Here is a 15,897-nt window from a genome sequence, read left to right as displayed (position 1 = left end):
ACTGGCCCTAAAAAAAAAATCTACCCCGAGGATAAGTCCATAAACAATGAACACATGCCAAAGTTTTATAATGCTTATACTCCGTGTCTAATTTTTGCTTATTTCATTTTCTAGAAGGAACTCTTGCGCCATAAAAATACAATATGCTGAGAGAGTTGAAAAGTCCACATTAAACAAAAGTTTATACATGCATGTGTTTCAAAGTAGGATATATATATATATATATATATATATATATATATATATATATATATATTGGCGGTCAAAAACCGTAAAATAAAATCTAAGGGAGAGTTCCGTACGAGCATGGTGTGGCCAATACTTGCCATTGCGCAGCCACACATGTCTGCCACTTTAGATGGTCGCCGGTGCACGATATAAATATATCTCATACTTATTATGACTATAATTGCAGAGCTGTACCATATAAATTTTATGATTCGTAATGTGTAATTATAATGTCAAACAACTTATTAGTCTCCTTATATATATAAGCATATACGTGATGATCATTCCAATGTGGGGTTGCTTGAAGCACTTATGTCTTACACTAGAAAAGTATAATTAATGCCCTAATTTTTTTAAAAGATAATGGTCCACTATTTAGAAGTAAAAGAAGAGAAAATGAGTTAAAAGTTTTGTAGTTCAACTGACATTTTTTATGTTTCAAAATGAAACGTTCAGAGTTTAAATACCTAACTCTAATTATCAAAATATTAAAAAAAAAAAAAAAAAAAAGGGGAGTGGGAGAATGGACCACTAAATTTGTGTCTATTTGGCTTTACACCCTCTCATGTATAAAGTGTTTGGAAGTTTAGGAGGAAAATTATTTAAGCTGCGGAGTTAACAGTATATTGTAATTATTTTACTGAAAGAAAAAAAATTCTATTTTAGGATGTACCGATTTCTAAAGTTCCATTGTATTTTAATATTTATGTTCAACATATATTTAAGTGAAATTAAATATTTCATAAATTGTATCAAATGAACACAAAAACATCTTCAATTATTTTATTAAAAAAAGAGAAAACAATTGAACTCCTCTCTTTTTTTTTTTTTTTTTGAAATCTTAAAGTTATTACTAATTTTACTAAATAAGCCTACAAATTAATAAGGTAATGTATGAAAATTTTCTTTTTGTTGATATAAATGTAATTGATCTCACATACCAGATGAATAAAAAAGTTTATTAATTATTTTTTGAGTGATGCTAAAGATACTATAATTTTTACAAATTGATGTGTCATTAATAACAAATAAGTAATTCGGACATTTATTTATTATATTTTTGAAGTGTCACCCAATCACATTTTTTGTCATATCATATATATTTTGTATGACTTTTACAATGTAATTGGTAATAATTTTAGATTTTTTTTTTGTATTTAAAATTTGAAAATCAATTAAAAGGTTTATGTAGTAAAATTGAAGTATGCATAACATCTCCATTTTGTTTTTTATTTGAAAGACTAGCTTCATCATGTTTGAGCCACTGTAGCACTTCTTTGGGCTTTTTATATTGGGCTTTTTATATTAAAGAGCAGTACTCCACCATGTGTTTTTCGGGCATGGATGAAAAAGTGAAAGAATTAAAAAAAATATATAAATTTCATTTCTTTGGTTGGGTCTGGGGAAGAGAAATGGGAGAAAATAAAAGATAGTTTATTTGAATTTACCATAGATTCATATTACATAAGAAGTAACTTTTTCTTTAGTATATAAGATTTTTTTTTCCCATTATTATTATTATTAATTAAATTGATAAAGATGACATCTTATAAAGAAGCAAACACATGATATTTATTATATTAATTTACTTTTATTTACCAATCCATTTTATATATTAAAAAAAAAATCCTTTGATTAGTTAAATTGACACATTATAATAAATAAATAAAAAGTACACAACACAATTATTCTGTTAGGAAGATAAAGTGATAAGAAATACAAATGTCCTTTTAAATCTATCACACATTTTTCTTTTTATTATTTCGTCCAATTTGGAAGATACTTTTGGTGGCCTGATTTGAAAAACTCAAAATCCACCCAACCCAAATTTCTTCCCATCGATCATACAGATGATAATTCATTAAGTCCTTTTCACTTTCATAGATTTTCAACCTTTTTTGCCAACCAAATGAACCTACACCGTTTATATCATAGGAAATATGGCTTCTCATCCCAATTTTATGCTCAACAAGTTGTTGAGACAAGCTTTGATCATCCCAATTTTAGTGTTACTACTTTTATGTGACCCTTATGTTTGGTCAATTTTCATTATCACTGTTACTTTGCTTCTCCAATCTAAGACTCTGATGATAACATTAACACCCCAGGAGATTGTGGTTCAAACAAAAAAAAAAAAAGATTTATTATTTCATTCACACATATGACCTAACCCCAAACCATATTACAAGTTACAACTGAACAAAAATGGCTTCACAGGCAAAAACAGGCATAGAAACTAGAAAATTACAAAACAAACAAATTACACCACAACAATTTTTAAACCCTGTTGTTCTTGTTAAGTACCTAGTAATTAAAGTTGCTCAAGAGTGGCTTGCAAAGCTAAATACACAGCACGCCATCCTTCCTGTGTAGGATGAGCTGAGTCCCAAAAGAATGCTGATTTGGGGTCGTCACAAATTGTATATTTCTTGGTCCCATTCTTATCTTCACTTCCACAGGAATATTCACTGCTTATTCCACCACAACACGGTTTCAGTGGGTTCTCAAACTTTGTACTTCCTGCACAAATTGAAGATGACTCTATTAGTACAAGAATATAGAAGTCAAATTTTTTTGATTCCTGAAAGTGAACCAAAGTAATCGAAAAAGGCTCTGAATGGTCACTCATGGGTCAAGGGTTGTAATAACTTAGGACAAAGGCCCAAGAAAACACACCAAATATTTTGAAAGCCCACAAACTATCATGTTCTATTCTTAGTCCATGCATAAAAATTCACAAACTTTCAAAATGACACTTTAAAGTTTGGATTTAAATGATACGGTTAAAATTTTGACTAAATTATATTTTGTGGACAAACAATTTACCTCATTATTGTTTGGTCCACTCACAATTTAGTCCCACATTTTTCCAATTGTTACCCCTAAAGTTTGAATAAAAATAAAATCTTTAGGGGTAGTTTGGACAGCATATTAGTCCATACAAATCAGAGATTGAGCTTGCAACATCAAAATGGATCAACCCTAATATGTCAACGAAAAATATATTTGAAAAGTCAAGTAAATGTATAATCACCTAGGTGGTCTCCTTTGTTCTTGAACACGGTCATGAACGAGTCATAAAGATCAAGAATGACGAAAGTAGAAGCTTTGGTTTCTTTGTTCAACTTTGCCACAGCTTGCTGCAACAAAAGGTTGTGGAAATTCACAAGCGAGTTTTCAGCTCCATTGCATCGTTGGAATGAGGATGTGGCTGTGCTCGAAGGTAGACATCCCAAAGGCTCTAACGCTGTCACGGCTATTTTCTTAACTCCCAAGCCATGAATGCGTTTCAAGTTAACTTTAAGTTGATTGACCACGGAGGTAATGAAGGATGGATAACCCTACAATAGATGGATTGAGATAGCAAGCTTAGTACTAGCATAATATTGTCTTAAACCATACTTTTAATTTATATACATTCATGATAAAATAAACAATAACCATGAAAGTTGGCCAAAAGAAAAAAAAACAATAACCATGAAAGGAAAAACAAGTGATGAGATAAGTGTAATACTTAGGGTTGGGGGTATAACAGATCTAATAAAGTTTTGATTAAATTTTATATTTGAGCATTCTTTTTTAAATGTTTTTTTTTTTTTTTTTTTTTTTTCACATATTTGATCTACTCAATAAGACCCATTAAATGGTAAAATCTGATAAGTGGTTTACTTTTTTGGAATCAGAAAACCTAAGCCTTTTCCTACTTCAAATATGAATACACTAATTTGAATATATAAGAGAAAAATTAGTCATATATCATGTCTGCTGAAGACATAAGTTTGGTTGACACTTGACACAATGTTGTTGAGCTATTAGATGAAGCTAATAAAATGAACAATAGTATAAGGACTAGTAATCATGGAGATCTTTTGATTAGGTAAAGTGTCTAATATGTCGGTTATAGTGACTGCGAGCATGGGAATCCTACATTATGCATGAGGTAGCGACCAAATCCAAAAGAAGTGTATGAACAAAAAACTCATATTTTCTTTTTTCTCTTTCGGTGTGAGACACATCAAGAACTATGGTCCATGAAAGGAACCCATAAACCAATAAAAGTGGATCCCAATACCTGGTTACATTTACTTAATTCATTTGTCTTGAGTATAAAACAGATGCCAATGGACTCTCCAATAAGTCCAATGGAATTGGGTCACAATGTATATATGTTTTATAGTGAGTCGTGACCAATGACTTCAGATAAAAGACAGAGACCCAGATTTCCTGGTCCGCAGAGATCTACCTAACCCAACTACAGGGTCCATGCTTATGAAATTCACATAACCAGCCCAAAGGAAAGGAGACAAGATGAAACGTGTAAATAAGCTAATAGTAGAATTTAATTTTGGCTGTCTCTTCTTGCAGGGTTTCTTGTATAATTAATAATATTTTGGCTGCACTGTGAAGTTCTGTTTAGACATAATGGCTCGAATAACTTCAACAAGAAACAACCTTATGTCAGTCATTTATCACTTGGTTTTTGCTTGCAGTGGAGGAATTCCCAGGTGTGAGTCATAAGCCTCCCTAATGGATAAAACTTATCAAATCATCTAAAATTTTATTTCCTTTCTATTCTTTCCGACTTATAATCTAAACACATTAAGAATTTATCATCACACCATCCAAAAGGGTTAACCATATTCTTAGGCAAAAAATTATTGTATAGTCCGAGACTATACTCCCTCTCTCTCATAAGGTTGCGCCTCATGATGGGTGAGATTCATTCCTCTATGAAAGAGAGGGAGTACAATCCTGAACTACTCAATAAATGAGTTGAATGGAATAACAAGCCTACGTAAGCATCACTAAATGAGTTGAATGGAATGATATCTTCTCATTGCCTTAACTCAAGCTGAGGAAAGATATGGTAGAGTGTGGTGTGGTCACTTTCTCACATGAAATACAAACATTTTTATGCTCCCGATGTCCTAAATATATTGGAGGGGTAGGTGTACGTCATGTCAGTAGGGACACTTATTATCATGGTTGAGAATTCAGGGATGCACAAGGCCGTGGACTGTGGACAGTGGAGCATCGATCATAGACACAAAATGATAGTTCTTTGAAAGGAATAAAGACGTAGTGGTTTTTTTCTTTTTCTTTTTTTAATGTACAATATATATGTAGTGGCTAAATAGATCTAATAAAAGATACAGTATTAATTAAAATTAGTTGTTACGGAATGAAATTTAAATTTTAAATAAGGTGATATTATATTTACATTTTAAATTCATGTGGGTTCAAGGTTTTTTTTTTTTTTTTTTTTTTTTTAGGGTCATGTGGGTTCAAGTTAAGATTAAAAGTTAAAAGATTAATCATTTTTCAAAGTCCTTGGACCAAAATAGTACTACTTTTTAATTTTTCTAATCTAATGGCTGAGAAAAAAAGTTAAAAAGTTATCATCTAATCTTAACTATTGGTTTCAATTGCACCCAATTTCGGATCTCAATCAACATTTGACATTGTCCGTATGCAAAATGTTCTTATCAAAATTATGGAATTCAACCGCATCAATTTATAAACAACTTTCATAATTTTTGTTTTCAAAATTATTGACATAACATATATATTTTGATTGATGTACAATAAAATAATGTTAGACTATTATTAGTGAACTTACGTAAAAATAATATTATTTCAATCATAACATACTATTTTAACAAGTTATGAAAAATTTTATGTACCGAACGATAACATTGTGAGTTTGTGACCACTATGGATAAATTTCTTCGATGAAATATTCAAGGTTTAAATCACTCCTGCTAACTATTTAATTATATATATAATTTTCCGACAGTACTAACGGCTAATTTATCAAAAATTATGGTAATCAATCACATTATTTTGTATGTAAAAGTGTGCATTGTTCTCACCTGAGTAGACCCGTTTCTGAAATTGTAGGCACTATAGTCATTACCAGCGAGGGTGACGAGTGCCACAGAGGATTCTATGTTTGAAGAGTTAAACACATTAGTTTTGATGAGTTCTTGGAAAAAATCAATCTGGGTGGTCATGTTTGGGTCCCCAACCAACGTATTGAACACACCCGTGCCTCCATGAGCGAAGTTCATGCCATATTTCAAGTACTTGACCCCGAGTTTCCTCCATCTGTATGGAATTGGAGACTTCACACCCATGAACTTAGCTGCATTATGGGTACAATTAAGCACAAGATCAGGGATGCTTAAGAGTGAAATAGTCAGATCATATATTCAATTTCATCCCATTGAAAGAAAGATGTAAATGCCACTTAATTTCTGTCACTATTAGAGAATTTAATGCATGTGAAGCTTTCATTGAAAACTTAATAATTAATGTTGTACACGAGGAGAAACAATGAAGTCCTATTCTAGAGAAGACACTTGCCAAAAGAAACAGTCAAATTATGCAATACATTACTTGCACCTTATGCACCACATCCACAAACAAACAAAAATGTCATTATCATTAATTCATTATAAGGTTGGGTTATATATATATATATATATATTGGGTTGGGAAGAGCTTATGTTCAGTGCATCTGTTGCACTCAACACATTAAGATGTAAATTTTGTTCAATTTTGAACACGTGCCCATATTTCAATATATTCAGTGCCCTAATGCACTAGACACAAGTCATGTCCTATTAAGTTAACAACTCAATTGGTAAAAATTTTTGTTCTCGAATAAGAGATTTGAGGTTAGATTCCTACCTACACGAAATAAAAAATCCGCTAGTTTGCTACTATGTATATATATATAACAATATTATAAAATGCAGCATGTATGATGTATCAATTAGTAAGTGCTTAATTAATTTTAATAAGCAAATAAAACTCACGTATTTATAAATTACCTAATGATCACATCTCAATCCATGTCTCTTGTTATGAGGACTAAAGAATAGAGGTTTTTTTTTTTTTTTTTTTTTTATTTTTTTTGGGATAGGGGAGAGAATAGAGTTTGAAACTTTAATCTACAAAGAAATCATCACTAGATTAAAAGTTCATAGAATAGAAGCACTAATTAAAGTAATTTAAAAAAGTAATCTAGAAAAGAAAAAGTAATTTAGAGAAAGAAAAAGGGGGACTTTCAAATTTGCTTTAATGATGATATAAGAAGCTAAGCAAACAATGAATCCACCTAAACTATACTTTTAACTCACACTACTCGCCCCTTTTTAAATGCCTAGTTAGTTTTTGACAAGTAGTTTTTATTGAAACAAGTAAAAGTACAAATTTGTTGAGAACTGAAGATATTGTTTGTGGTCATCAAAGGTTATTCGATGTTATCATGACAGGAAGAGACAAAGTAAAGACAGTGATATATATTTTGGGTGATTGAGACGTTCAACTTAAAATTTAAAAATAAATAAACTCTTTTTTTTTTTGGAAGAAAAGAAGAAAGTATTAAGGGCGATGGACAAAGGAGTTTTCAAGTTTCAACAATAAAACTCAAAACAAGAAGTGACAAGCACTGAAATGAGACTCAGGACACAAAATTTTTCATAATATTTCACAAAATTTTTATTTTATTTTTTATAATAGCTTATGTGACAATTTATGATAAGAGTAATATTACTCTGACATTCTCACATGAGTCCAATTACCAACACTTTTTTTTTCCCTTATGAAAACCAATACTATTTTCAGTAATACTAATTAGTAATTACATTATATCAATTCAGTATTTGTAAAGAATGTGATAATAAACTTTGCATATTTAGAGTTCTCGTTAAAATAACATTAAAATACCACCACGCATGAGTCCATTTCTGGATTTTACATACATTAACTTAGAATAGGTTAGAATATGATTTTTATCTCAAATAAATAATAATAATAATAATAATAATAATAATAACTTTAAAATTAACAACAATAAATTTAAGAATACAACACTTTTTTACATAGATACATCGGTTTTTTTTTTTTTTTTGCATAACATAGAATCGATATTTATGCCCCAATTGTAAAATTGAGTGAAAAAATGAGTGTATTTGTGGTATTTTTGAATTAATAATAGTTGGTGAAATGAAGAGAAATGTACAGCAATTAACAAAGGTGGCACAAACGTTTATGATTAATATTTTTTTAATGAATAGTGATTACTACTATTCAGAGTTTAATATTACTAATTTAATAGTGGACCATATTAAGATTCACATGATGTTACTTCCATAAAGCAATTACCTAAGTTAACCATTGTGTAACATTCCACAATGTACAAAGCTTCCTATTAAGTACGACACAAAGTAAGAATGTCTGCAGCAAAAGATAGGATGCTATATAATCTGACAAGATAGAAAGTGAAAAGGATATAAAAAAAAAAAAAGTTAACAACAATAATGCAAAATTTACAGGCCAAACAGAGAATCACACAGACGTCTCTAGCATTATAAACAACAAGGAAAGTGGGCTAGCTATGAGATAAGAGGGAACCCACCATGTACAGTACACGAGGAAAAGAAAATCCATTGTTCCAAAAAGTGAGCTAAAGATTGAAAAAGCAAATCATTAAAGAGAGAGAGAGAGAGAGAGAGAGAAACACACCAAGGTAATCGGTGAGGACACGGCCATCTGAGAAACGACCAGCCGGTTTTCCAGGAAAAGTAATTCCATAAGGGTATTTCCAAGAGTTAGCTTCGGATTTCCTGTTGTTGCCGGTGTCAGCGTAGGAATCTCCAAAGACAAAGAGCTTTGATGGACGAAAATCAAAGAGACGGTGATCGTCGTGGTGGTGGTGGTGGTGGTGGTGGTGGTGATGAGTTAAACGTGCTTCTACCACTTGTTCCTCCCCTGCAATTAATCACACATATGCATGTATTAGAAATATTTGGTTTTGATGGAAAATTAATACCATTAAAGAAGAAGCTAGCTAGCTTTGTAGTGATGGAAACCTGAGAGAAGGAACAAGAGGAAAAAGCAGAGAACAGAGAAGATGAGCTTTTGGGTGTACATAATAGTAACAGTGAAGCGTTGTCAAAGCAAAACTTTGCTAGAATGGATGTGTTTATTGATGCTTATAAATATATAGTGGCCTGGGTGGGAAGGATTACACATGGGTCACATAGTAAAGGTCACGATACCTTGGCTATTCTACAAGCGGGGCCCATATGGCCTTATGTGGAATCTTTACTTTAGCACCAATTTACACGAGCATAGCATTTATCTTATTTCAATGAACGGTTCTATGAGATTTTTTCTTTTCTTTTGCGTGTGTTTATATATATATATATATATATATATATATATATATATATATATATAATAATAATAATAATTAATAGATATATATATATATATATATAATAATTAATAATTGAAACGTTTGATTTTTTTTACCATATTTTATTGCGCCATATAGTTACATAATTGACGGACACATTTACATCTAAAAACACCAAAACAATATGTCTTTTCGTTTGGGCAATAGTTAGATGGAAAAAAAAAAAAAAACACTTTTTTAAAATAGCAACAAATCAGCAAATAAATCTTTTTAAAAATAAATTATAAAAAAAAAAAGGAAATTGTAACAAATTATTTTTAAAAGACCCACACCGTTTCAGTGGGTAACCACTTTATGTGTGTCTATATATATTTTTTTAACTTCTCTTCAATTTTTTCCTTCTCAGTAATGCCCTTTTTTTTTCTCCCAACAAAAAAAAAAAAAAAAAAGCAATGCCCCTTTTTCCCCTACAAGAAGATACTTGAAGAGAGAACAGAGTCTGCTGCTACCGTCAGCCAGCAAACCCACTGTCGGTCGCTTTCCCTTTCAATTGTAGTGATCTGCTTTTTTTTTTTTTTTTAAATCTCTTCTTTTCTGTTTTTTATTGTTGTGTTTGGTTTTGGACACAACTTCAAAGCATAAAAGCCCTAGAACCATCCGTAAACCAAATACATTTTGTTTTTTATTTTCATTTTACTTTCCAATTTGTTTTATGTTTTCTATATTCCAGACATTTTTTTTTCTTTTCTTTTCTTTTTGGTTTTCAAGAAATAGAGGTATACAATTTTTTTTTTAGGTTCAAGGCCATCGTCAACTTTAATGGTGAGAAGTTGTTAGATGCCGAGCCGTTGATATCTACAAGGTTTGTATATCAAGTTGAGGCATAATTCAATTTTATTTTCTATGTATATTTAAAAATTTCGGGGTTAATTCTTCTGTGTTTTTCCATTTGGCTATTGAGTTTGAGTTTATGGTCTGCAATTTTTTGCATTTTTAGTTGTTGCCGTTGGCTATAGAGAAAAGCTCAAAAATTAGGCCCACTCTGTGATTTCTTTTTACCACCGTCAGAGACCAGTTTTTCTTAGACACTATTACCAGTAAATTTTCTAATTTTGTTTTATAAGTTTTTCTGTTAAATATGATTTAGGGTTTTGTTTGGGAGTGTTTTCTCTTTTAGATTGATGGGTTTGGAGCTCGTAGTGGGTTTTGTTAAATTCAATCAAAACTCTTTCTTAATGTGATGATAGTTTTAAATTTACGGTTCAGATTAGTTTTACTGTTGTATAGTTTCTTTCTTTTTTTTCCTTCCTTCATGCTGTATAGTTTCTTCTCCTGCTTTTGTGCCGTTCCTTCCTTGCAACAACAAAGGTTCCATTCTTAGATTTTTTATGCCTTAATACTTCTATATTGTTCACTGTTGTTAAGATTCCATCTTCCTAATTAATTTATGATTTCTTATTTTCATTCTTTTTCGTCTTTTTCTCCAATTGCAGTATACCATGTTTTTGTACTAGACATTGGGTCTTATGCCAAAAAAAAAATAATTGTATCAAGGTTAAAGGTACCCTGATTTCCCATTTTATTTTTCCAATTTCTGGGGATCTGTTTTGTCAATTATTGTTTTTTGGTTAGAATATTTTTCCCTGTTTGGTATACTTTTGTGAGAGTTTAAAGTTTTCTTTATTTAGGTTATGGTTTTGTCATTGTTAGAGGATTTGTTTCAATTTCTTTATGCCATCTTTTTCATTCAATTTTAAGTTTTGTCATAGGATGTTCTAAGCATCCTAAGACTCTTATATCAACACGAGTTGCAAGTGCTGTAATATATGTGATTCCAATTTTGAATCCAACTATAATTCTTTCCTAATGTTGGTTGCGAAATTTCAGTTATAGAGATAGGGTTTTTTAGGTAGATTCTTGCTTACATCTGTCTTTGTTGATGTCATTTTTTTCCATCTTTTCATTTTCTATGTCCTTGTCCAATTGAAGAAAATTGAAGTGCAGATTGCAATTCATTTGCCTCTTTGTTAGATTTTTGCTTTGTTCAATGTAGCCTTATTTTGGGAATACAAGATTGATTGAAAATTGAGACTGCCATAAGTATTCATTTTGATAGGTGCATTAAAAATCTTCTAATTATAAGTTAATGAATCTGAGTCCTAATTTTAAGTAACGAGTGTGATTGTTGTATTATATACAAAAAATAAAAATAAAATAAAGGTCATGAACAAGGAAAATATTTGGAGTTGAGAAATTCAAAATGCAAACCTTTGCAGGATATTGCCAACTTTTAAAAAACTAAATATCAGGAAAGATATTAATTTGTTGTGGTTAGTCTCTCACTTCTTTCCTTTTTAGAAGTCCATGTTGTTCAGGTATTAGGAAAGTTGCTAATTTGTTTAATAAATAAAAAAGAATAGCATAATATGAACGTATATACTCCATTCTAATTTGATCAATCTATAATCAAATTAGTTGGTGTTTGTTTGCAATGCATCTATGATTTTGTAAATTTTATAGACCCAAAAAAGGAGGAGACTAAACCTGCATTTAGAATTCATCTCTATCTAAACCGCATTATGATTATTACACAATCATTAATTTAACTCTCTCCTTTTTTGTTTTTGTGTAGGTGATTTTATAGATTTCCATGCACCAATGTATATCTTACATGCCCACATTACTTATCACAAACCAAGAACTTGTGCTACAAATAATAAAATAACGTTATGAACAATGTTAATGTTGTGGCTTCATTGATGGTATGTACTTAAAATGATTTCAAGCAGCTTCATTGACGGCATGTACTTAAATGATTTCAAGCAATTGCTTCAAATATTTTTTATTTTCTTGCTCATAGAAATAGTTATTAATACATTATTGCATTGTCTCTATTTAATGGAACCTTATTGTATTTTAAATTTTTTCCATAGATAGTGGCTTGGCTGAACCTAATAGCACTGCTTTGAATAATTGTGTATTACTTTCAACCCAACATTTGGTGTTTTTTAAATTGATTGTATGTCTGTCTTAAGATGTATCCAAAGAGTTTATGAAATTTGGTTTTAATTGTCTATAGAGATAGTTGAAACTAAAATATATAGGCATTTCGTTTGATTCCTTTCAAATAGACACTCTTTCAAACTACTATTATTTGCATGTACTTAAGATGTATCTTAAGGAAATTAGATGCATCTGACACAAATATATGTTGCTGCAAATGATCTCCTCAACAATTTCCAAAAAGCTAGCATAATCAAAATTGGGGGCCATCAAGAGTAGATAAACAAAAATACTTAGACTATTTGTCAGTTGTTTCTTTCCAAAGTTTTGAATATTGTGTTTATGAGTTGCTTCTTATAAGAGATAGTGGCATAGTGCCTCCTGTGTTTGTGTGGCATATTATTCCCTGGCAACAAATGCATGGTCTTGCTAATGCTGTCATGAGATTACTTACACATTTAAATATTCATTTTATTAATAAATTTTTTTATATGATTTATATTGGTGGTAGGCTATAAATTGATTTACAAAACCCTTAGCGCAAAGACGCAGTAGCTTTTACAGAGAGAAAGACGAACTAGGGCAAATTGTCTCCAGTCATAATATGCATATATAATCACTTTGCATCGAGTTGCATCATTTGTGATGGCCCTTAAAATAATCCTTATATATGTTTAGGGTTGTGAAAAAAGAAACCCTACACAAATACAAATAGATATGCGTGAAATTAGATTTGAAACTTCTAATTTCATAATTCTCGACAGATACAGCTTCTGTCGAGCTTCAACATTAATGAACAACACTTCTTCACTTGTTTCTTAGATAGATTTTCATGACTTTAATACTAAACTTGAACTCTTGTTTCTTGAAGTATTAAATTCACCCTATATCTATCTAATTACAAGTAAAGTGCGTTTTGTCAAAGGATTAGCCAATTTACATAACATATGTCTCTAACAATTTCCACATATGTCCTAACATACTTGCAATTTATATATATAAATGACATAAACTAGACAAGTTTCAAAGAAAGACAATATTTCTCAATATAAAAAAGATAAAAAAGAAAAAGAAAAAGATATATATATATATATATATATATATAAAAGATGATAATTTTTGCTATGTACTATGTAGCCATGCTAACCAAAGTATCGGCTTATTATGGTCGGTTTGGATGAAGAGTAGAGTAGAGTCAGTCAAAATTGCACAAGGAAAATCTGGTTGTGAATAAACATATGATCCAATTTTCAATGAAAATTGACATTAAATTTGCATGAGTGTTCAAAGATCGTGATCATCTGAGCACTCCACAAAATACTTTGTCATCCATATAAGAAGATCTTCTTATGTTACAAATTGTTGTTAAAGTATATAAAAATCGTCATCTTCATTAAATTAATTTATTTCATGATTTAGATTAAATTATTGTTAGCAATTGGGCTAGGTTTGAGTCGTTTGACCTAACCCAAAACCCATTGCCCATGGATTGTCTATATTGACTATCTAATAAGTTAATTTAAATTTAAACTGATTGATCCTTATATTAGTTGTCAAAATCAGCAGTTGAATATTTAAATTTAGCGGTTGAGTATTTTTAGGGATCACTCATGGGTTGATCTCTGTTGGTATTTAAATACTCCTATAACATCAAATCACTAATTTACTGAGAGTGAATATTGGGATAATCCTACAACAATCAGATAATTAATTTACTAAAAGTGAATATTGCACAAACTGAAAAAAAACATTAGTATAATTTTCTGAGTGCTCTCTCAAAAAACCATCTCTTTAGAGACACCATCAAACAATGCATTAGAATTTGGAGCGTGGAATTTAGGAAGAGACTTTAGTAGCCTCTCTAGTGACAAGAAGGTACACTAGAGATCAAGAGGAATTTGTAAAGTAAGCAAAGAGCAAGATCCGTCAAGCAGGTGATTTGTTCTACCAAGGTATGTGTCTATATGACCCATAGAATTTATTCATCAATTACAAATTTAAAAATATATCTATTATTACATCTTTTAAAATTTTAAATAATATGTTACTCTCTAATCTCTATACAATGTCAAAACCTGAAAATATAGACGTTTTGCACAGTTACACTACGTACATTCCTTGATGAATTTTGAGGCTCAAACAATTTTTGTACATCTTGTTCATTGAATGATAATATGAGAATTATATGATATTTTGTTTAACCATTTTCCCTTCTTTCAAAATTGAAGCTACAATATTATTGGTGGGTGACATAGCTTATAACTGTAGAGTGATATATAAGTAAAGTAGTAAATTAGTAAATTACAAAATTGATTTGTTTAGATTCCATGCCTTGATTAAATTATTAATTTTTTTTGTCAATTATTAAATTATTAATTGATCAACAAAAGCGAGCTACTTTTGAATTTGACACTTTTCTGCATATGCTATGAAGGTGTAATAACCATGCGAAGCGTATTAAATTATAAATTGTTCTAAGACTAATTCAGTTTTGCAATGCCAAGGCCCATGGTCAGTCATTGTCCCAGATGGTGGGCTAGAATTGGTAAATTCCTGTGTTCATGAAGATCAATGTCCCGTAACCAATGTGCATTGTACTTGTAGCATAATTTTTTTTTTTTTCGACCAAGTACTTGTAGCATAATTAATTTCTCATTAATAAAATTCTCTTTCTGGTCAAGTCCACAATAGGGTCTTCATTCAAGGTGGTTGGGTATATAATATTCAGTCCTATTACTGTTTACAATTTCGAGTCATAATAAGCATGTAGAACATGTCAAATGTACCTTTTACTTTTAAATAGTATTAGGGATTAGAATTTGGGAATAGTGTGAATTATTAGGAAAAGTGAACTACCATTTTGTTTGAGTATCAATGAGGTTAGCCTGAGAGGGAAAAACAAAATTATATGTGTACAAATTAACAGTGAGTTTGGAGAGAGAGAGAGATTATGGGGTGTTTAATCCACATTGTTTGGATATATATTTTAAAAGGAAATGAGAAGGGATTTGGAGGGGGTAAGATACCCCTTTAAACCCCTCAATTTTAATTCCTGAAAAAGAGTTTGGAGGGAAAGGGCAGGAGAGAGGTTCCACTTATATTATATTTAAAAAGCTGTCAAATTTTGCCTTTATAATATCAATTTATACATATTTCTTTAAATTAAACAAAAGAGTGGTATAAAGTGTAATTTTTGATTCACATAATGTATTATAATTATTACTTATCCTCTCACATTTTATTATTATTTTTTTAAAAAAATTAACAAATGGAAGAGATTTTTATTTTTCTCCCTCTATTTAATTTTAAAAACATCCAAATAAGTAAATGGATAACCATTTGCCTCTCAGCTCTTCTATTTCTTTGGTTTCTCTCCATACTCTTTAGTCTCTCCTCTTCCTTCAAACTTAACTTCCAAACACATGATAAGTGCCAATTAGATAGGGAGCTCTTTTGTA

At 30.5% G+C, this 15,897-nt stretch overlaps 1 protein-coding gene and 1 long non-coding RNA gene across 2 annotated transcripts; one reads left to right on the top strand and one right to left on the bottom strand.

Moving 5' to 3' along the window:
- Positions 1 to 2,355: 2,355 nt before the first annotated feature.
- LOC115952309 (GDSL esterase/lipase At5g03610-like) lies at positions 2,356 to 9,219 on the bottom strand. The gene is made up of 5 exons (XM_031069414.1): positions 9,108 to 9,219; positions 8,761 to 9,006; positions 6,102 to 6,373; positions 3,263 to 3,569; positions 2,356 to 2,748 (listed from the first exon to the last, which is right to left on the bottom strand). The coding sequence occupies exons 1-5, from the start codon at positions 9,166 to 9,168 to the stop codon at positions 2,540 to 2,542; spliced, it is 1,095 nt and encodes a 364-aa protein (XP_030925274.1). The 5' UTR covers positions 9,169 to 9,219; the 3' UTR covers positions 2,356 to 2,539.
- Positions 9,220 to 10,256: 1,037 nt separating this feature from the next.
- On the top strand, positions 10,257 to 12,363 carry LOC115952702. Its single transcript, XR_004083516.1, has 3 exons — positions 10,257 to 10,298; positions 10,434 to 10,533; positions 12,069 to 12,363. It is a non-coding gene; the product is annotated as an uncharacterized LOC115952702 (long non-coding RNA).
- Positions 12,364 to 15,897: the final 3,534 nt, after the last annotated feature.

The sequence above is a fragment of the Quercus lobata genome, chromosome 7 (genome assembly GCF_001633185.2).
Source record: "Quercus lobata isolate SW786 chromosome 7, ValleyOak3.0 Primary Assembly, whole genome shotgun sequence".
Lineage (NCBI taxonomy): Eukaryota > Viridiplantae > Streptophyta > Magnoliopsida > Fagales > Fagaceae > Quercus > Quercus lobata.
Note: the sequence above shows the minus strand (reverse complement) of the source record. Positions and strands in the feature narration are given on the sequence as shown.

Coding starts and splice junctions, on each gene's coding strand:
- LOC115952309 (XM_031069414.1), bottom strand. CDS start 9,168: ATGTACACCCAAAAGCTCATCTTCTCTGTTCTCTGCTTTTTCCTCTTG. Junction 9,007..9,107: donor CCTCTTGTTCCTTCTCTCAG/GTTTCCATCACT, acceptor GATTAATTGCAG/GGGAGGAACAAGTGGTAGAA. Junction 3,570..6,101: donor TCAGAAACGGGTCTACTCAG/GTGAGAACAATG, acceptor CATCTATTGTAG/GGTTATCCATCCTTCATTAC.